The sequence below is a fragment of the Marmota marmota genome, unplaced genomic scaffold (genome assembly GCF_001458135.2).
Source record: "Marmota marmota marmota unplaced genomic scaffold, marMar, whole genome shotgun sequence".
In the NCBI taxonomy this organism is placed as follows: domain Eukaryota; kingdom Metazoa; phylum Chordata; class Mammalia; order Rodentia; family Sciuridae; genus Marmota; species Marmota marmota.
The window spans coordinates 1348093-1371387 of NW_025999864.1; the positions used below are offsets into that span (position 1 = coordinate 1348093).

The window sequence follows — 23295 nt, forward strand, 5'->3', positions numbered from 1 at the left end:
AGCCATCAAGACAGCAAGCAGAAAGCAAATGGCGGCTCCCGCGGAGTGGATTTTCGGCACAGAAACCACAGCCCCGCCAACAATCCCAATCCACAAACTCTCCCTGTATAAAAAATATTCAAAAAAAAAAAAGAAAAAAAAGGCGGGGCGCACTGAGCTTTCTTTGCCTTGGGAGCAAAGCGCCCGCGGCTCTGAGCAGCCAAGCCTCCGGGAGCCAAGCGTCTCTTTTTCGATCTCTTTGTTCTTCCTGCTGCTTGGCAAGGTGGTCCGCTACAGATTAATGGTGAAAGGAGCTCTAACAGACTGCGAAATCTCTATTAAAGCCGCTGTTCTGAGCACCACGCTCAGCACTTCAGCAACCCCCGTACGCAGCGGCCATCTTCCCGTGATATTCTTTTTTTCCCTTTGTCAGCTAGCTTTTCATCATGAGTTGCTTAGCACCTCACTTTTGCTGAGGCTGGCTTTGATCCTCCTCTGCTTCAGCCTCCCAATCTGCTGGGATTACAGGCATGCGCTACCACACTCAGCTAGAATTCCTTCTTCCCAGTGCTCTGATCGTCCGCACACGGCAAGCCCGCTGTATGCCGCTCAACAATGTAAATTATTTAAATACGTAATAAAGTGCCAGGAGCAAGTGCAAGTGAGGGTCTCTTAACATTTAGCTTCATTAGCTTCCTGGTAAATTTACTTCTAATGGTGTAGTACAAATCATTCTCCCAATTTTTGAGGTGAATCCCTTGAGTACAAATAATTTCAGTAATCTCTATAAACTTTTAAAGAGATTTTTGATCCTAAAGCCCTATTCCAAAGCTTATACAATATGGAAGAATAGAGTAGTGAAGAATTTGTACCCCATATACCGGTACAGACACAGTTGTCAGTAGTAGGTTAAGACTTGAAGTTAATTTCACAGAATAAATTAAAAATATGATTAGAATCATATTTATTCAAAAAATGTGTCACCTCAACTTTATATAACTTGGGGGGACCCTCTTTAGAAGAAAAAATACATTTAATTAAAAATTATGTAATTTTGTTGGGTTATAGAAATAGACCATGCAAATGAGAGACCCAGAACATTAAGCTTCATTAATCTCATCATAAGATTCATCTTATTACAATGTAGCACTACCAATTTTGTATGCAAAATTTATTCTTTTGAGGGAAATATAGATAGTGTGTTATTACTATATTAAGTCTGCTTCTGAAATAATCCAGTGTTGACCACATGCAGAAAAATAATATTCTGACTATTTTGAGAGACATTTTGATGTCCATTCATCATATTTGGACTGTTTTCTGCATGTATTCTTAAAAAAAAAAGAGGAAGTACTATGTAAAATAAATGATGAAAAGTGGCAGGTGAAAGAAATATGAATAAATTAGTGTTAGTATTTTGGTATCTTGCACATGGAAGGTATTCTTTATAGTTTGATATTTATGTTCTGTAATGTTGTTTGTAAAAACGAAATACCCATCAGTAAGTTTTCTACTATAAGCTGGGTGTGGCCTATAAACCCAGCAACTTGGGAGACTGAAGCAGGAGAATCACAAGTTTGAGGCCAGCCTCAGCAATTTAACAAGGCCCTAAGCAAGTTAGTGAGGCCCTGTCTCAAAAAAAAAAAAAAAAAAAGGGCTGGTGATGTGGGTCAGTGGTTAAGTGCTCCTGGATTTAATTCCCAGTACCCCCTTGCAATGTTTTCTACAGTAAAAGTATATTTAGTTGCTCAGGTAGGAAAAAATAAATTCAAATGAGGCTCTCTAATTAGTTTTATATATGTTAAATTTTATGCAGCTGGTTTATTTAATACCCCAAATTGTTGTGTCCATAATTGCTTTTATAAATCACAAAATTATGCTAATTAGATATATGAATAAAGTTAAGAACTTATTTTCATTTTTACATGGATAATGACCACTCTTTTGCAGGAAGAAATTTTAGACTTGATAATTGATGCTCATTAGTTACAACATAGAAGTATAAACATATATGTCAATTAAGTGAATTTGCTTATAGGTTGGTAATTTTTTAATATGACTAAATACACTGAGCAAAGAAAGATTAGTGAAAGTGAAAGAAGAACTTTGAGTTGATATCAGTAGTGGACAAGATACCTTTTTCCCAAAGGTAGATTTATGCAATAATTTTACTTCAAATATGTATTTTTCTCTGAATTTGAGTTGACCTCACAAGAGTTGACTACAAAGTGGTCAAAACAAAGTGCTTCAGTTCAATTTTAAGGGTATAGATCACATGAATTTTAAAACTGATTAGACAATTTAACTTGGAATTTAACATAGGATGTGGCTAAGCTTATAAATAGGAGTGTGAAACATTTATCTTACACTCTTTCTTATGTCATTGAAGACAAAAATTTGTTTTCCTTCTGTGCTATATGTGAAGGGTCAGCACTACAAAGATATATATGTTTTATTGGTTTCTCATAAAACTCCACAAACACCAAAATCCACGAGCATTGTAAATTAACTAATTCAGACCACTGGTGTATTGGGCTTCTGAGACTGAGGATGATCATATTTCCCTGCTTTGACCACATAGGGTATCTTTGTAGAAAAGAAATATTTTCTTCAATATATAGATATCAAATTATTCTCTATGGAGCTATTTTCCTAATATTGTGACAGATGAATTTCCATGTCCTCCTTTTGGAACTCCTAACAAACACTTGGAGTACTGAGAAGCTATGAGACAGTGTTGGTATCAGGAGGTTTTATGAACCTCATAACTGTTGCAATAGATGTAGTTGTATCCTTGGTGAAGAACCAAATAGCAATTCATAAAACTTCACAGAAAATGAATTGCAATTTTTGTAATAAAAAAGTAGTGCTATCTGTATTTAAAATAAATCCTAGAATGATAATCACAAAATAGAGATTTTGAGATCCAAAATTGAGGTGAAATGACATTTGGAAACTATAGTTATGGGGAAAATATGCTTTTAAAAAATCTGTATTAACTCATTTGGATGTGAAATCACTGTGGGAAAAATGTGTGGATAATTAGAAAGTATTACAAACATAAATGTAAGAGAAACATAATTCAGAAAGAGGGGCTGAATTATGTTACGTTTATAGAAAAAGAGGCAATAAAAAAATGATGTGTTGCATAAAAATAAAAGATAGAATGCACCAAGCACTAGATTAAATGAGACCTTAAAGACAGGAAATGTTATGTGATCTGCAGCACAATTTAGTTAAAAGAAAATAAAAGGGAAGCCAGTATGAGAAAGAAGCATGAGATTAAATTTAGAGATTGTTTATATTCAAGTAACACATCAAAATTAGAAAACTATAGCCTCCTAAAGGAGGATTTACTAAAAATACATGAATACTAATTTCAGCAATTATTTTTTTCAAAGGAAAAAACATTAAATATTTCTGGCAGAACTGACATTCTGAAGGGAATCAGAAAAGTTTTGCATAAGCTGGGTATGGTGGGTATACCATACCTATAATCTCATGGACTCTGGAGGATGAGACAGTAGGATCACAAATTCAAGGCCAGCCTCCTTAATTTAGCAAGTCCCTCAACAGGTTATGGAAACCCTGCCTCAAAACAAAAAATTAAAAATAACTGGGAATATAGCTCTGTTGGAAAGTACCCTGTGGTTCAATCCTTAGTACAAGAAAAGAAAAAAAGGAAAAATAAAAAGTTATGTATTAATTAGACCAAAGGATACAGTAGATTAAAAATTGCCTTTGACTAACATTACCTCATCTTATATTCATTGACCCTATGAAGATAGATGTCAGTGGCACCTTTCCAAGTTTGTGATGTTCAAAAACATCTCCATACTTTTCCAAATGTCCCCTATGTGAATAATAAGATTGAAAATCAGAAAAGGTCTAGACTAACATTTTTATTACAAACTCATTTAATTAATTCTAGACTTCATGAATTAATGAGTTAAAAACAGTACCTTTTGAAATTATACACTTTGAATATAAATTATTATTGAGCTGTTCAGTTAGACTACAAGGATATTAAGGTTTAATATTTTATGCTTTATATAATATACCTAAAATGCCCAAATTGTTAATTTAATTGATTTTCACTACCAGCATCTTTTCACCTTTCTAACAGTATTCAAAATAGAAACCCAACACAAAATTAAACTAAGAAATCATCATGTAATGAAAAAGTTCATGGACTTAGAGGAAAAAAAGGCATAGATTTGCATTATTTCTTTTAATTACCCATTCTTTGACTCCAGTCATTTTTTTAGTCTTTCTGAGCCCTACTTTATTTATATGTAGAGAGGAGAATTAAATTATATAAGACAGTTTATAAATATCAGTTCTTGAAACTAGTGTTGAACCATGGAGAAGTTTACATTTGGCTTCTGCTAAGTGAGACAGATACAGAAATTTTAGTGAGATCTTCATACAGTTAAATTTACTTGATTTTTATAGGACTTTTATTCTGAGATTTTTCCATATTTTAGGATAAAATATAATTTATTTAATTACATTGTAATTGTGATTATAAGAGCATATGATTTCCTTTTTGCTCTTCATAAAATCAAAAGAATTTTTTTAAAAAAATTACTAGTCTGTTGAATTAAGAGATTAAGAAGCATTGGCTAGATCTCTAAGGCCTTGCTTCCTAGAAGAAAGAAGAATGTCTGAATATAAAAATTATAGCTCTACTATTTACTTTTGTTCAATAATATAATTAGCTGCATAAGAATAACTTGGCAAATACTACCAGAAATTTTTCAAATTAAAAAAAAGGATGAAAAGAAAGTTATATAAAAACTTAGTATTCTTAAAATGAAACTTAGAAAACCTTCAGGTAAGATGGGAATTTTGAACATGAGTATCAAACTACCACATTCACAAGATCTTGGCAAAAATAAAGAAAAATGAAAATAGAGAAAAACTTTTCTTAACAATGAAAGTTTTATTTTATTTTATTTATTGTATTTACTGAGAAATGTTATGGAATTTACTCATAGAATCCTATTGTTTAAGAAGTATGTAAAAACTTGCCCCTTCCTCCTCAGAAAACCATTTGTTGTTATAGGGAAAATAGTAGAGAAATTCTTGGAAGAATTTTTATAGTAGTACTCTCCGACTTGGTGGAGAGAGGATGGCTAGCTAGTAACTTTACTTAGAATTCCCTTTGTTACTACAGATCAGTAGTTACTGAAAAGTAGGTGTTCTAGGGACCACAATAATCAGAACTCTGCTACCACCTGGTGGGTAAGGGAAGCTAATCTCTTTATGTAGACTCTGCTATAGAAGTCAGAAATCGAAGAATCCAAACTTGACTACATATTGTACTGAAGGAGGAACTTACACCAGATAGATTACTAGCAGAAGAAAACAGGTGCCTAATTCTTAGAATGACCAAGAGAAAAAAACTGAATGAGGTTTCTTTGTTGAAATTATCCATAGCACTATTTTTTTGTTTCTCAGACACAAAAATTTCTTAACCAGAAAAAATAAACATATATAACTACCCCCTTCAAATTAAGGTATAAGAAAACTTTAAAATCATCCTCTTATAAGAAATGAGATTTAAATAGTATCTATCAGTTGTACGCTAGACCTGAAGAAAGACTTCTTTCTCAAGCCTGAATACAGAAAAACCAAAGTGAAGTCTATGAAAAGCCTCTACAAAGAAATGGCTGAAGGAAAATTTTTAATGAGAGATGAAAGAATGATACATTTTTAGATTTTTTTATAATAAAACTGTAAATTTTTAAATTCTGATTTGTGTTTTCAGTAAAATTCAAGATTGCACGGAAGATGGAAGGAGAACCTCATTATTATACAGAATACGTATATGATGTAATGAGAGAAAGAAAAAAAATGTGTGTCACATTAGATTGGATAGAGAGAAAAGATGGGAGAGGAGGAGAGGAGTAAGGAGGATAGGAAGGGCAGCAGAATAGAATTGACAATATGATTGATGTATGTACATTCCATGTATGTATTATATGTAAAAATTCATTTTGCTGTCATGTATGACTAAAAATAAAGAAAGAAAGAATTAAAAAAGATTGGATTTAATGAACCAAAACATGAAAGATTAAATAATGAACTTATATATAAAAAGATGTAATTCGGAATGAGAAAGAATGTAAGATAATTATTAATGCTATACAAATTTTCAAATTCCATTCATAGCAAAGAGTGGAAACCACACTGAAGGAAAAAAGATCAGAGATATGGGGAAACACTTGAAATTTTTCTTTCAGAATATAAAGGAAAAGACAGATGAAAATAGAAGATGATATATATGGAGGACAAACATTCAATATACTGATACTTATGGACGCAGGAAGGAAGAGATAAGAATAAATTGAACAGAAAAATTATTGTGTAATCAGATCCTAAAAGTGTTACAGAACTCCAGCCTTCTGGGAAACTCAGGCAGCACAAAGATCACTCACCCCATCAAACCCCATTTCTTGTGATCAAGTCAGAAAGATTTCAAACATGTCACTCAAAGTAACAGGCATGAGTTTATTGAAGGGATAGGAAAAGAGAAAGGGGACACTCCTCTCAGAGAGGAGAAGTATAACATCCCTCTCCTGCACTCCAGTTTTATTGGGGATTCCAGAGAAGTTTCCAGAGAGTCTCACCGAGGTCCACCTCTTGACTTTAGATTGACAGCAAGATGACATCAGACTTTTAAGTCCCAGATACCATGCCAACTCTAGGTCACTTTAGCCCATGCTGAGGAATTCTAATGGAATTCATAGCCATAAATTCTTAAAGATTCCTCCTGTGGTTATGAGGAATTATCCTTATCTCCCTGAGTTTCAGGATCTGGTCAGTGAAAATGGTCACAAAAGCTTCTCCCTTCAGGGTAACTTGGGTTCCTTTTATTGACATTATTTTGGACCTGCATTTCTCTTGCCAGTAACAGGTAGTTTGCTGAGGAATGTGACATAACCTGTTCATTTAAGCCAGGCAAGGCTGCAAGTAAATTGCTTCTTGGAAAAGAAAGCATGTGGGGTTCAGCAGAGTGGACCCATTTTATGGAATTGTTCCCTTAATCTCATGTTGCAACTATCTGTCCTCTATCAAAGGGATCAATTAAGATTTAGAGCCAAATCAAAATAACCAAGCAAAACCTTTACTAATTTACTTGGACAGTATGTATAGTCAAGCAGCAAAAAAGGCTCAGCTCTCCAGTGTTCCATTTCTTTACACACAGCCACCCTAGGCAAGAGATGGGCGTGGTGGTGGTGACTATATCCCATTATATCCAAGGAGCAGTGGAGAAAAGTGCCTCCTGCCTTCAGTGTCCCCATCCCCCATGACAAAGTCTTTGTAGAGGTGCCTGATAAGAAAAAGAGGTACCTGGAATTGGAATGCAAGTATGCTTGTGAGCATGGCTGGTGTGTTGGTGTGTATGTGTGCATGTATGCATGTGTAGCAGAGGTGAAGGGCCTGCCTCCTTGACTGTACCAAGTTACTGACTGTACCAAATCTGGTATGGAGGGGATACCTACTACCATGAAGTATGGCAAGGAAAACCTCCTGTCTATGATTAGGTGTGAAAGATTGTATATAGATTTTTGGAGAAGTCAGACATCTCCTTGAATTGTAAGAATGCTAAAAATAATCTAGTAAAAAACAGGGGGATGGAACAGGTTAAAATGAAGAAAAAATCATGTTTGTCCCAAACTTCACAACAATCTTCATAGCCAGGGAACAATGTGATAATAAAAGAATATCTACATTTTTTATGGCAAAAATGTTATACCTAGAGAATTCTTCATTTAACCAAGTTGTTATTCAAGTACAAAGACAACAATGAAAACACTTTCAGAAACACAAATATTTATAAAATACTGATATTGAAAAAATGATTTGAAAATGTCGTTCAACCAAACTAAAGATTGGAAAGGTAATGTTAAAAGTACTGGTACAAAGTAGCAAAATTATTTAAGTAATGGAGTTCAAAGAATTGGTGTAAATAAGGTTATGAAATGGAATGAAAATATTGTAAATTATTTTTCATGGGAAACTAATATTTTTTTATAAAAATTTAAAGTATTTTGACCCTAAACTCTTGTACTATTAGAAAATCAAAAGTAAAAATATGTCAATTTCTTCTACATATGAAAGTTCAATAGATATTTGTTTCATCTTTGATGCTGAAGAAAAATAACTTCTAATAGAATACGTAATGCGATTTATATCTTTGAAATTACTAAGGAAAAGATATTTGAGAGAAAATATATTCCATATAGTAAAAGAAACTAAGGAACAACAAAGAATAATTTATTAAACATAAGCTCTCATTGACAAGAAGAAAACAATTCTAATAATTGGCAAAATTATTTAAATTGTCTAAATACAAAAGTTGTACCTAAAAACATTGCCCCAAAAGATTTTTAAAAAATAAAGTGGAAAATTAACAAAGATATTTCACTACATGTAAATTGAATTAAAGCAGAATATGAAAGTATTTTCAAGTGCAGTCCATGTATTATTACACTTACTGAGTATTCTAAAATAGTCATTTTTTAATTGAAGAAAGCCAACATCCTCAGGGAAGCTATAACTGTCGTGAAGCTATAACTGTCATGTATCTATGCATTATGTTTCATAGTATGGTATAAAAATAAACAAAATACATGTATTTCATACTATGTTATCAAAATAAATAAAATACAATTTTAAACATATGAAAAGAAATTATGAAACAGTAGTCAAGTTCTTCAAGTAGGCAAAAACGAATAGAACAAGGTTAGAGATGATCTGAATAGTTTTCCTTTTATAGATCATACATTTTCATGCTTTTGGTTTAAGTCCAAGAACTTTTTGTCTAATCCTAGTAATCCCAGTTCTCAGTGATTTTTTTAGCCTTTTTTTTCTTCTAAAGTTTTATTGTTTTCAGTTTTTCTTCAGTTTGAGCTAACTTTTATGAAGGTGCAAGGTTAGGTTCAGTGCTTTTTTGCTCTTTTAAGATGAAATAAGAGTTCAACTTTTTTGCCAATTAGAGCACATGGATACTTTAAATAACAAAATATAGACTTCAGGTGCAAAAACTGGGTATTATAAAACTGTGGTTGAAAATACACATTGTTGTTAATAATTGTCCACAATTGGACTTCTTGGGATTGACCCAAAGATAAATAATCATATGTATCAAAAATTTACATAGAATAAATGTCCTGTATTGTGATTGATTTATTAGTTAGATAGAATACACCAACATTAGAATTACTTGTCATGTAAAAATATTCGCAATATATTATCACATATAAAAATAGTATGCATAAAATGTTATTAGTATAGAGTTTACGAGTGATTTTTTATTCTTTGTATTTTTTTCCTAAACGTTCCAATAATATTCATTGCTACTTACTAAGAGTATTTTTAATTTAGAGAGTTGTAGAGAATAGTTTCTTTGTGGTTACTAATTTGAATTTTATTACTGTTTGAAGTTTTCTTTCATGAATTTAAAAGTACTGCAGTACTATATATGAATATACCATGGTGAATCCCACTTCTCTGTATAATGCACCAAAATTAAAAGTGAATTCAAGAGAAACAAGAGTAGAGGAAAGGGATCTGAGGGAGGAGGAGAGACTGGAGAATAAAATGGAGCAAATTGTTATGTGCATACATGAATATGTCACAGTGAACAACACTATTACATATGATTATAATGCATTAATAAAAACATTTTTAAGTACTGTAATATTTTAAAGTTATTTTAAGGAAACGGAAGGTATTTTTCCCTCAGCAGACTGTATCTCTGTAAAGGAAGTTATTAACATAACTTATGTTTAATTATCCCTTAATTTTAAATGCTTATTTTTCATTTAAATTAATTTTTAAAGCATAATAATTACACTCAAGAGTAAATCTTGTATTATATTTTATTTTTGGTATGAAATTTTCTAAAATATGGAAAAAGTGAATAACCACCACTTCTTTGTTGACTGATTTAATTTATACATATCAACCTGCCTGTCTAATGATTAATTTAGAAGTAATGGATAGCAGAAAAACTATCTCAACTCTTCAAAATTCATATTATTTACTAATATTTTTAGGTTAAAAACTATTTTTAAGGCTTTCCAAGTTTTTGAAATCAGTAATTTGTTTATTTTCTTCAGACTAAAGACAAAAATGATTGTAAGTGGTATTGAACCAGTTATAGTTAGTACATAGTAAAGTGAAATAGCAAGTCAAAAATCAGTGTGTTCTTTCTCAAACAAATAAGGAAATATATTATAAATCACTTGAACCAGTTTTCATTTTGTTGAAAATAATTATAGATGTCATAAGGGGGAGAATGTAATTAAATATCTGCTGTTGGATTCTATTTAAGTATAGAAATATACATATGCATGTATTTTCTAGCTCTTCTAGCTATTGAGAGGCCCTGGAAGCAATGACTGCCATTCTCTTCTAAAATGACTCCTAATTCCTAGAGAAATGGTTGATTTCAGCAGAGAAGTACAAAATAAGCTAGAACACCTTGTTAAAGAAAGAAAGTGAAAAGGACTTAAATAATTGTGAGGCCATGCCTAAAGGACATAGAAACCATCTTGAAGGACTTCAGTTGGCTATCTGTAAGGCAAATTGAGTAACAAATAACCATAGTATAACAGATTGTCTTAGGCCACTTGTGCTGAAATAATAAAAATACTTGGGGCTGAGTAATTTATATAATAGAAATTAATTTCTCACAGTTTTCAAAGCAGGAAAGTTCAGAAACAAGGCACTAGTAGCCTCAGTGTACATTAAGAACTAGTTTCTGCTTCAAGATGGTATCTTCAATTCCTGTAGAGGAGATGAGCAGTATATCCTCATGTCAGAAAGTGGAAGGGCAAAGGATGACTGTAATAAAAACAATAGATTATATGTGTTGGTAAGAACCCTTATATACTATGCTAGAGGGAATGTCAAATGGTGCAGCAGTTTTGGAAAACAGTTTTGTCATTTCCTCAGTAAGTTAAACATAGAGTTATCCATATGATGCAGCAATTCCACTCCTAGGTTATATACCCATGAGAGGTGAAATGCATGTACACATAGCAGCCTTATTTATAGCAGTACAAATGTGGAAAAACTCAATGTATATCAACTGATAATAGATAAATAGCAGGTGGCATATCCATACAATGGAATATTATTTAGCAATAAAAACAAATGAGGCATGATGTAACAGGGATGATGTAACAGGCCCATCACAAAGGAGCACATATGGTATTATACTATTCATGTGAAATGTACAGAATAGGTAAATCTATGAAGACAAGTGATAAAGCAGTGGTTGCTTAAGGCTGAGAGAAAGGGGCATATGTATATGGATAGAGATAATGACTAAGGTATGTAGAGTTTCTTGGGGGGGTAAAATTTTTTCTATAGTTGATTATGGAGTGGATGCATACCTCTGAATCTACTAAAGGCCACTGAATTGTGTGCTTTAAATGAATGAATGTATGGTATGTGAATTGTATCTTAACACAGCTATTTTTTCATCTGATCATCCATCATTTTTAAGGTGATTTAAGTTCAGTGAGTAAAGAGCTAAATATAAAATATTATTAGTGTAATTTCACAGCATTTTTATCTTGCATTTTCATATTTGCTGCTATTAAAACTACTTACAAGCCTACTGTGTTAAGGTGGTTATGGGGGTGGCGGTGGTGTCCCAAGATGCAGTTGGCTGCATTGGATGCATTCTGCTATCATGCATAACTAATTAGAAGGAATTTTTTTTAAGTCATAAAAAGTTATCACTTGACCCCTCATAACAAATTTCTCCATGTTTTTGAATTTATGTCTACTGGGTTGTAAATTGTAACAGATGTAGGTATTAAACAAACAGAAGGCTGACTTATAATGAGAATGCTGAAGTTTTATAGAAATTTATCAAACATTTTGAGAAAAAGTCAAAAAGGATTGGGAATTTCAAAGATTTTAATAATTTAAGGTTAAAAAGGAAACTTTTTTAAAACTTTATTTCTATGTGGTGCTGAGGATCAAACCCAGTGTCTCCAACGTGTGAGGCAAGTGCTCTACCACTGAGCTATAGCCCCAGCCCCCAAAGGAAACATTTTTAACTCAATGGGATATTCAACACTGCTCCCCCAAAGTGAAAATTTAGCAGATGTGTTACTGGTGACCTGAGGTATTTGAAAACAGTTGAAGTTTATCATGAACATACATCATGCCTTCCCCCAAGGATAATTCTTTCTGTAAATGAAACATGTAAAAGGAACTCTTCCATTCCACATTGTGACTCAAATTCAAATGACTGAAACTTTACAAGAGGAATGCACTCTGTCTCTTCTCTTTCTAATCACACATACTCTTTCTAATCACATAGATCAACCTCAGACTTCACAAGTAAAAATCTTGTGTGACTTTCACATCATTCAACAACCAATACAAATATTTCTAGAACCATCAAATTTTCAGAGTAAACTTTGTACCAGTGAGGTGATGGTATTATTTTCAAAAGATTCTCCTATTCATAATGTATGTTCTTTATTTGCCCATGAATTTATTTTACCAAAAATTATTCAATTTGTTTGCCTAATTACTGCCAAAGTGTCTATTTATAATCTCAGTTCAATCAATCTGAAACACTGTATACTACATAAAATTATTTTGATAAACTGTCAATTTCTGACTCTGTTTTGGACTGACAGTGCCCCAGATTTGCCCCAAGTTGATTTTCCCTATTTTTTTAAACTTTTTAAAATAGTTAATGGATCTCTATTTTACTTATTTATTTATATGTGGTGCTGAGATTTGAACCCAGTGCCTCACACATGCTAGGCAAGCACTCTACCATTAAGCCACAACCCCAGCCCTACTTTTAAAAATAAAAGTAATAAGTTTTCAAAAAAAGAACTTAAATCACCTTAAAAATGATGATCAGATGAAAAAATAGCTGTGTTAAGATACAATGAAATACATGATGAAATGCTTAGAAAGAAAAGTTCATGTTTGGTTAGATAGAAGTATATCAAGCCATTGTTCTGTATTCAACATCACTAATCAGAAATATAGTCACAAATGTTAGAATAATTTAGAATGTGAAGTAGAGAAAGGTATTTAGAATTACCCTTAAGATGAAATCTTACTAGGGATACAGATACAGAACTGCATTTGGAAGTATATTTGATTGACAGAACTAAGATATTACTGTTTTTTTAAAAATATTAGTGTGATGTTATCTAACTGTTGTTTTATTAGATTTTATAGACAGAATCATTGTTTCCTGTCCCTCATGTAAAAATCTATCAGTTAAAAATTGATTCACAGAGTATGAGGAAGAAGCAAGTTACATGTGAACTCACAGAATTTACTTAAATTATTTACTTCCTCTACCCAAGTAAGAAAGCTGCAATGCAGGTATTTAATCTAATGGTTTTGTTAAAAATTGGGACTATCATAAGTAGCTGAAAGATGAAGATTGTTGATATAACAAAATCTTTATATTGCCCCCAATGGGATAATATTATTTGAGCAAAGATTTCCACATTTTAATAAAGAGAATAACTTTTCTCAAATCTTAACATTTACAGGAAAAATATATAAAACAAAGCATTCTATTAAATACATATCAATTGTTAACTAAGATGATGATGGAAATTTAAATGGGAAAATATAATGTCTTTGATAGTGTTATATACTGAAGTTTTAAGTTAAAATTGGATCAAATGGAAGAGCTTTATTTTTTCTCCATATGATCCTAAATAACAATTTTAATTATTTTTTTCACTGAGTTGTGAAATTATATGGCTGTAGTATAATACAGATGAGACATAGAAATTTATACTATTTGAGTCTAGAAAGTTTTTCATTAATGTTACTGATGTTTTAAAGATAACTTCAGTTAGAATAATAGGTTGAAATGTGAGCTTTTCAAAATAAGACAAAATTGCTAATGTTTGGGTGTTATTTTACTGCCTTTGACTTTTCTAGCTCCAATGAAAGGATTCCAGTTGGATTTTTTTCTATTCCTTTGATTTTTTGAAAAGCTTTAAGCCAGAAGCAAATTTGGGTTATTTTTGAGACCAGATGGGGAGGAAAATGAAAGGGGAGTTTCTAACAGTTTCTTGTAGAGGGAATTTGGAGAAACTTAAAGTGTGAGAGAAGTTTTTAAGAGAAGAAAGGAATTTTTCGGCTATTGTTTAAGAAATGAAATTGAAGAACTTAGGTTGCTTTGAAATTAGTTTTCAACTGCCATCAGTTTCCTTTGATCATAGTAAAATTTGAGATGAGACAGTGTGGCTCAAATATTTAATACAGTTGGGAATTGTCTAACGTTTTATGTCAGTGATTTTCATGGAAGTTGGAGGAGGGAGAACAATTTTATCTGGAAGAGGAAGGTATTGCCGTAAAGTAGCTTTCATTGTTGTTACTTTTAATTATTGTTGATTAAAGTTTGATATTTTGTCCTGTTAAAGAACAAATTATTAGCTGATTTATGTATGACCTACCATATTTTTATATTATTATCAATTCCTTTTTTCCCCTTTGGGGGCATTGAATATTATATTAGCTTGGGGGAAAGAGAATGTGGGAAGAAATGGAGTAGAATTTGATTCCATATGTCTTCTTATACATGAAATAAACTTGGCGAATCTGAATTTTCTTTTTTTGTCCTGTCATCTGTCTTGTCCTGCTCTGTACTATCAGCCAAAGTGGTGATAATTTCTTTAAGTACAGAGACAGTCTTTAAAGTCTGCAATTTCCAGATGTTGGATCAGTTCTTCAAGATTTTAGTGATATCAGTGAACATGGCAATCATCTTTTTGTGTTTTCTTTTGAACCTATCTATACATAAATTTATCAGGATACCACAGGGAAAAGATTCCTAGAGTAATCCTTGACAACAGAGTAAGTTGTAAGTGAATAGTCTTCAATATTATTTGTTATATAGTAGAACAAATTACATGCTAGTAGAACTGTTACATGCTATTTCTATATAATATCTCCACAATGAAAAGGAGGAACAATTTGTATAGTATGTTATTGCTACTTCATACAGTTTTATAAAAATATTTCATTTATTTGACTGGAACCCTTCATTATCAACATCTCTATGAAATCATGTAGCTGAAACACCCAATACTACATGAGGGCAGAATTGATCATGTAGGGAAATGGTCTCTTGGGACTTTTCAGAAGAAATCTAATCATTTAAGAGTAATGTTTCATATATTATAAAGATGAATCATCAATGTTTTTGTTTTTACTCTATGAAGCAGAAATTGAGCAACTAAATTGAAATTGTAGACATGATGAGAATTAAGTCATTTCTGCTTTTTATTCATAATACAACCTTGAAAACATCCTTTATGATCATTATCATTCAAATTATTTAATGAACAAAATGAAATCCCAGATTTAGTAATTAGAGAATTATTTTCAGAAATATGTACATTGCTACAGATTTCATAGCTAGAAAAATCCACTAATTGGATTCTATGCATTTTTTTGGCAGGTAACAAATCACAAGACAGTGGCATAGCAGAGATGGAAGAGCTTCCTGTACCACATAACATCAAAATAAGCAATATCACATGTGACTCATTCAAGATTTCATGGGAAATGGATTCAAAATCCAAAGACCGAATTACACACTATTTCATTGACCTCAACAAGAAAGAGAACAAGAACTCTAATAAATTTAAACATAAGGTAAAAATCTAACAAGTACTTATTTATCTTAAATGCTTTCTAAGTATGAGGACACTTTAAAAGAAGAATAATGTTCTATTAGTAACATATGATACACTTAGCATTGGGAAGAATAAAAATTGTATGTGATTTAAAAACCCTGTACCTCTAATATATTTTGGAAGAAAATGAAATGCTCTGATTATTGTTAAATGAATGCAAATACTATATGACTTAAATATTCTACTCTTTGATATTTATCCAAAAGAACTGAAATCAGCATATTATGATGATATGGACATTACATCATTTCAGTGTTTATAGCAGCACAGTTCACACATTATGGAACCACCTAGGAGTCAGCCAACAGATGAATGGATAAAGAAAAAAATAATGTGTGTATACACATACACATTATGTGTGTGTGTGTATGTATGTCTCTATACACACATTTTATACACACACACACACACACACACACACACACACACACACATACACAATGGAATTCTACTTAGTCCCAGAGAATGAATTGATGTCATATACTGATAAAGGTTGGAACTGGAGAATATCATGCTAAGTGAAATAACCCAGAGGCAGAAAGTCAAGGGTGAAGTGTTTTTTCTCATATGTGGAAGCTAGACCAAAATAAGGGGGAAAAAATTAAAAGGTGAATGAGGGATTTCCTTGAAAACAGAAGATAGATCAGTGGAGTAAAGGAAGGAGTTTGAGGGGATGGGAAGAGAGATAAGAAAAGGGTGAAATTAATCTGACCAAACTTTCCTGTGTACATATATGAATATACCACAGAGAATTTCACCTTTGTGTAAAGTATTTTTAAATAGGTAAATTCTTTTGTTAGCTAGGAATTTAAGTTTCTATTCTCTCTGTTGTTTATAAGTGACTAAAGTTACACTTGAATGCCCTTCCCTCCCTCCCACCTTTCTTATTTCCTTCCTTTTTATCCCTTCCCTTCCTTTCCTTCTTTTTTGTTCCTATTCTTCCTTTTTTCATTTTTAGGATGTTCCAACAAAATTGGTGGCAAAAGCTGTTCCCTTGCCAATGACTGTCCGTGGACACTGGTTTCTGAGCCCAAGAACTGAATATACGGTAGCAGTGCAGACTGCCTCAAAACAAGTTGATGGTGATTATGTTGTATCTGAATGGAGTGAAATTATAGAATTCTGCACAGCAGGTAAGAAAACTAGATACAAATACAAGAAAAACAAAATGTTACTTGTTTCCAGAAAGGTAATTACCAAAAAGTATTTCTTTTTTGTAACTATAAAGTGAATAGGTATTGCATAGGTTAGTTTTTCATTGTCAGTAGCATTGTGTAACAGAATGAACAATATTGTATTGATTGGAGGGAACTGAGGTTCTCAGTTCTCAAACTTGAGTGATGTCATCAAATCACTTTTTTGCTGCATATATAGTTTGATATTACTTGCAATGAAAGCTTTATAAATAAAAATACATGCAGTTTGATAATATACTCATCATATTTTGAACTTCATTTTCTTCTTTTTATTCTTTGATTTTCACAGATATTGAAGGAAGGAAGACAGAAATATACTTCTCTAATATAGGGGAATAGAGGCAGGTCTCAATAACTATGCCTAATAGAAATGTTGAATTTTTCACTTGAGTAGTGGAAGAGCTTAAGGAAAAGATAGCTTTAAACTAGTGTCCTGTTTGTGTGTCTTTTCTTTATTAAAAAGTACCTTAATAGCCATTTGGCATTAAGAAATCTGATGTAAGGAAACTGCTTTACTGGGGAGGTTTAATCTAAGACAAAAAGGCACAATCTCTTTTTCCATTGTGTCACACAATTTGAGTATCCCTGATCTGAAAATTTGAAATCTGGAACATTTTTAACACTGATGTTTTTGAATTTTTGAGCATTTTAGGCTTGGGGAGTGGGAATGCTCAATCAGTTAAAGTATATGCAAATATTCCAAAATCCAGAAAACTCTGAAATTTGAAATACTCTGGTGTCAAGCATTTTGGATAAGGGATATTCAACCTATAATGCCTGCAGTTTTCTCTATGACAAATGAAACAATATCAGGTATTTGTCACTAAAAGGAGCTAAAATTTATTTGCCAAAATCCCATATGACATTAGAGAAAGGTTTGAAATATTGTTTCTTTTTTAGTTTCAGGAAGATCCTTCCAGTTCACAAATAGCACACATGCACACACATGCATACAAATGCACACACATGCACATGTATTCATTCTGTTCAACTATATAAGTGCATGTTGTTATTTCTGTATGTATGAAGGAAAATTCTTTTTTTATTTTGTTTTCATTTAGAGTGGAATCTCCCTGTAGTTCATTATGTACATCGCATAATTCTCCTAAAAATTATAGAGAAACTGCCTGCTTTTAAGTGAACTACAACAATTTCTATACATTATTTTGCCTTTTTATTTTTGTAAGTCAAATCTAAGAGGAACTTAAGCTGTTCAGAGCTGTAGTTTGAGTTTATCAGTTTATTTGGGGACTGTTTCTTATAAACTTTATAACTTGGTCTCTTATATTTTAAGAAAGCTATTGTGAATAATTGTCATTTAATCTTGACATTAATTCACATATCATTTATTGAGCCCATACTGTGAGCTAGGCACTTTACAAGGTATTGGAAATACAATATGATACAATCATATAAAAGAGAATACCACAGACTAATCTACTTCTAGTATGTAACAGAGATAAAACAATACTCACTATAATAATGCCATTATTGACTATTTAGATAATATTTATCTCCTATGGATCATTAGTTCTTTGAAGGGAAAAATATATTTTTATCTTTTAATCTGATTGTCTAATTTTGCATAGTGCTTTGTATATAGTACATTTTAATATAAATAAATGCTGGTTGATCTGGTACAGAGTAAGTAAACAAATTCTGCCATGAGCACTTTAACTAGGTTGGTGTGTTTAGAAACTCTAAGTAACCTTTATAGACCAAAAGTTTCCTTAGTTTTTGTTGCAGGTGTTTGAAGTAATTCTCAATTTTCAAAACAAAAAGTTTATTAAGAAGTATCAAATAATTTTAAGAGTTGTACTAGTCTTTTGTACTCAAAGACATCTATGAGCCAGAAATGGAGTCTCAAAGTTACTGGCTATATGAACACTGAGCAAAAACATTTAACTTTGATGAGCTTCAATTTTTACATCATTAAATCAGCCATATTTAATCTATCTTATGAACCTCAGAGGTTTAGAAAATAAATTAAGTATTATTTCTACTCTCCAACTTTGCTGATTGCTTGCAGATTATAAATTTCTTTCATTCAGTTTATCAATTGATTGTAGACAAGTTGCTATAGTGCTGATGGACATTAATTGGGTTATGAAGACTTATATTGAACATACGTTTGTTTCAGGATATTCAATTTCAAAGAGTAAAAAAGTACAAGGATATTCTAAGAAACAACATAAACCATAACAAGGGGCTAGAGATGTAGCTCAGTGGTAGAGCACTTGTTTAAAGAAAAATGTGCCACACAAGGACAGTGAATGTATGTTTGTTTTTTATAAATTGCAATTACTGTTTATTTAGTTGAATTCTCTAAAGGTAATTATTAATAATCTCTAATTTATTAAGTATGTAGCTGGTACTTTTGGTGCTATATTTTAAATAAAAAGACTTTTTTTTAAATTACAGACTATTCAAAAGTTCATCTAACACAACTGTTGGAGAAGGCTGAAGTGATTGCAGGACGTATGCTTAAATTTTCTGTTTTTTATCGTAACCAGCACAAAGAATATTTTGACTATGTTCGGTAAGAATAACAAAATTTGGTGTTTTTTTTAACTAAAAATGATTCAAATTCTAGGCTCATGTTTCCCATTACTCTAGTTTTATAAAATTGGAATTCCAGATTTCTTTTGTAAATAGTTAATTATACTGACTTTTATTTCTTAGAAAAATTAAATGAAAAAAATCATCTGATGATTTTCCCCCCACATCACTTAGATTGCTTTCCATGATCACATAACAATTCTGGTCTATTTGACTGGAATGTCTTAAATCTGGTATTTAGATTGATGAGTATTTATTATACATATTCCTGCAAATCCCACTAACTCAAATGTCCTCTGCTTCACACTACCAAATGTTCTTTTTTTGTGGATCTCTTTAAGACATTGAAATGAGAGGATAAGAAAAAAGACTATGTCATGAATTATTATGATAATTCAGGTGGGATTTTCAGACTTTCTCCAGAGTGGAAAGCTCTTAATCATTAGTGCAAATTAATTATTCATGATAACAATCTCTTTTGTTTACTTTTGAATTGTAGTGATTTCAACTGGATTTTTAAAGATCACCTATTTCAATCCCTTGAAGCAATTCTCAAGAAGTTAATAGAACTCTATCCCATAGGTAGTTTAATACTTGCAACATTTTCATATTTGTAGAAGACAATTTCAAGAGCATAAACAGGCAGATTTATATGTTTTAAAGTGAGATTAAGGATTTCAAAATGACAAGTGCTATTTTGGTTCTATAACTTTTATACAGAAATCACTATAATTTTGTCATTTTTAAAAGCCCTGGTCTCGCTTTAGACTTCAAAGGATTCTTAAGTTGACAGGACTATATATGAAAAAAATTTAGGAAGCTTTGGCATTCTTTCTGTTTTCTTTATATTTCTGTTTCTCTTAAATCAAGATCATGGTACTAGGTTTATATTCCTGAAGTATTGTTGATGTCAATTTTAGATGGCCACTGGAGGTCAGTGTTTCTCTACAATTTTATTTGTCCTTCGGATGGGAACTGGCCTTCCATACTTGCTTCATCTGTTTTCAAAAATTCTCCCAAGAAGTAAAAGGAATAAATAGCATATGGAAAATGCATAAAGTTGATGTACACATGGCATGATATGATTCCAAATTGTAACATGAAAGATGTGTTTATTACGAAGAAAATTTGCCTTTGATGGATTTCCTGTAATGATAGTAGTAAAATCCATGTAAATTATATTTTCAAGCAGTACATATAAATAAGTATACTTTGTGAAGGAATTGATAGAATCTTTCAACATTGTTTCTTAATGATGGTTTATTAAAAAGCCTTTATCTCGGCAGATCTTGGTATTCGTCTTATGCTATGAATTTTAGTTAGGACACATTTTCTTAGAGTCCATTTAAAATGTCATGATCTTATTCAGATGCTTAAATATGAAGGAACCTTTCAATTACCTGATAAACTTTCCAAATCATTATTTTTGGGAAAAAAACCTAGATAAAGTCTGATTTAAACTATAAGGAATGAACTCATTTTTGATCTCTTGAAAAGAATTTCAAAGTGAATATTGTTTTCCCTTACTTTAAATGAAAAATAAGACTTTACCTCTTACTGCTTTTCATTTTCAATAGAGAACTTAATTGTCCTTAAATTCCTTACTGTATCTGAAATTTTATCTTCAAGAATTCAATAAGATCAGTAGGTATGTGTAGGAATTCTTACATTTTTGGTGTCAGATTTCGGATAACCTTAAAGTTGAGGTTCTGCCATTAATAGTAGGTCTCATTCCCTAACTTGAATTCCTATTTATATATTTTCTGCTGTTATTATTTCATATAGTTGTGCTTGTGGCTCTTTATGAAGGGCATATGAATTTTATTAATGAAAATGAAACAGAGGTAACAAATTTTGATCAGGGGCAAAATTAAAAAGACACACATTTCCATATTCTTTTTACTAAGTACAACTAAAAATTTTTGGCATTATATATAAAAGAAATATTAAATTTTGCAAAGTAAAAAGAAGAAGGTAGACCAACCAGGTATTCTGGAACTGGAGAAACAACACAGGGATGAGTTAACTAGGTTTCTTTTACTTTTTTTTTTTTTTTTGGTCACGTGTAAAATCAAGTTTTTAATTCACTTTCACTTGTTAATTCTATGATGCTTTTTATGTAGATGTGTTTCTTTTTTATTTGTTCTAATTAGTTATACATGACAGTAGAATGTATTTCAACACATCATGCGTAAATGGAGCATAATTTTTCATTCTTCTGGTTGTGTATGAGGTAGAATTATACTGGTCATGTAATCATATATGTACATAGGATAATAATGTCCAATTCATTCTGCTACCCTTCCTTCCCCCATACCCACTCACCTCCCTTCACTCCCCTCTGTCTAATCCAAAGTACCTCTATCCACCCACCCCCTTACTGTGAATTAGCATCCGCATATCAGAAAACATTGGACCTTTGGTTCATTGGGAATGGCTTGTTTTGCTGAGCATGATATTCTCTAGCTCCATCCACTAACAGGCAAATGGATAGCGCTGCAGAATTTCATTCTTCTCTAAGGCTGAGTAATATTCCATTGTGAATATATACCACTTTTGTCTAATATGGGATAACTTTTATTTATGTGGATTTATTGATCTACATGTCTGTTTTGGTGCCAATACTATGCTGTTTTTGCTACTATGGCTCTGTAGTATAATTTAAGTCTGGAATGTATACCACATTTTCTTTACCCCTTTATCAGTTGAAGGGCACCTAGGTTGGTTCATAGTTTAGCTATTGTGAATTGAGCTGCTATAAACATTGATGTGGCTGTGTCACTGTAGTATGCTGATTTTAAGTCCTTTGGGTATAAACAGAGCTGAGGGTGGGGGCTGGGATTGTGGCTCAGTGGTAGAGGGCTCACCTTGCACGTGCGAGACCCTGGGTTCCATCCTCAGCACCACATAAAAATAAATAAGTGAAATAAAGGTATTGTGTCCAACTACAACTAAAAAAGAAATATTTAAAAAAAACAGCAGGGGTATAACTGGGTCAAATGGTGGTTCCATTTCAAGTTTTCTGAGAAATCTTCATACTGCTTTACACAGTGGCTATACCAATTTGCAGTCCCAACAGAAATGTATGAGTGTACCTTTTTCCCTACATCCTTGCCAACATTTATTGTTGCTTGTATACTTGGCAGTTGCCATTCTGACTAGAGTGAAATGAAATCTCAGTGTAGTTTTGATTTGCATTTCTTTAACTGCTAGAAATGTTGAACATTTTTTCATATATTTGTTGATCGATTGTATTTCTTCTTCTGGGAAGTATCTTTTTAGTTCTTTAGCCAATTTATTGATTGGCTTATTTGTTTTTTTGGTGTTAAGTTTTTTGAATTCTTTATATATCCTGAAGATTAGTGCTGTATCTGAGGTACATGTGGTAAAGTTTTTTCTCCCATTCTTTAGTTCCTCTCTTCATGTTCTTGATTGTTTCCTTTGCTGTGAAGAAGCTTTTTAATTTGAATCCATCCCATTTATTGATTCTTGATTTTACTTCTTGTGCTTCGGGAATCTTGTTAAGGAAGTCAGTTCCCAAGCCGACATGGTAAAGATTTGGGCCCACTTTTTCTTCTATTAGGCACAAGGTTCTCTGTTGTAGTGCCTAGGTCTGTGATCTACTTAGAGTTGAGTTTTGTGCAGGGTGAGAGATAGGGATCTAATTTCATTTTGCTGGATTTCCAGTTTTCCCAGAACCATTCATTGAAGAAGCTATCTTTTCTCAATGTATGTTTTTGGCTCCTTTGTCTAATATGAGATAACTGTATTTATGTGGATTTGTCTCTATGTCTTCTATTCTGTACCATTTGTCTACATGTCTGTTTTGGTGCTAA

The 23295-nt window shown here is 32.0% G+C and overlaps 1 protein-coding gene across 1 annotated transcript in view; it reads left to right on the forward strand.

The window, feature by feature from the left end:
* Positions 1-23295, forward strand: part of Phyhipl (phytanoyl-CoA 2-hydroxylase interacting protein like) — a 58365-nt gene that overhangs the window by 24644 nt on the left and 10426 nt on the right. The window contains exons 2-4 of the mRNA XM_015504684.2: positions 15467-15663; positions 16663-16837; positions 19322-19439. Of these exons, the coding sequence (XP_015360170.1) occupies positions 15467-15663; positions 16663-16837; positions 19322-19439 (490 nt within the window). The remainder of the gene's footprint in view (positions 1-15466; positions 15664-16662; positions 16838-19321; positions 19440-23295) is intronic.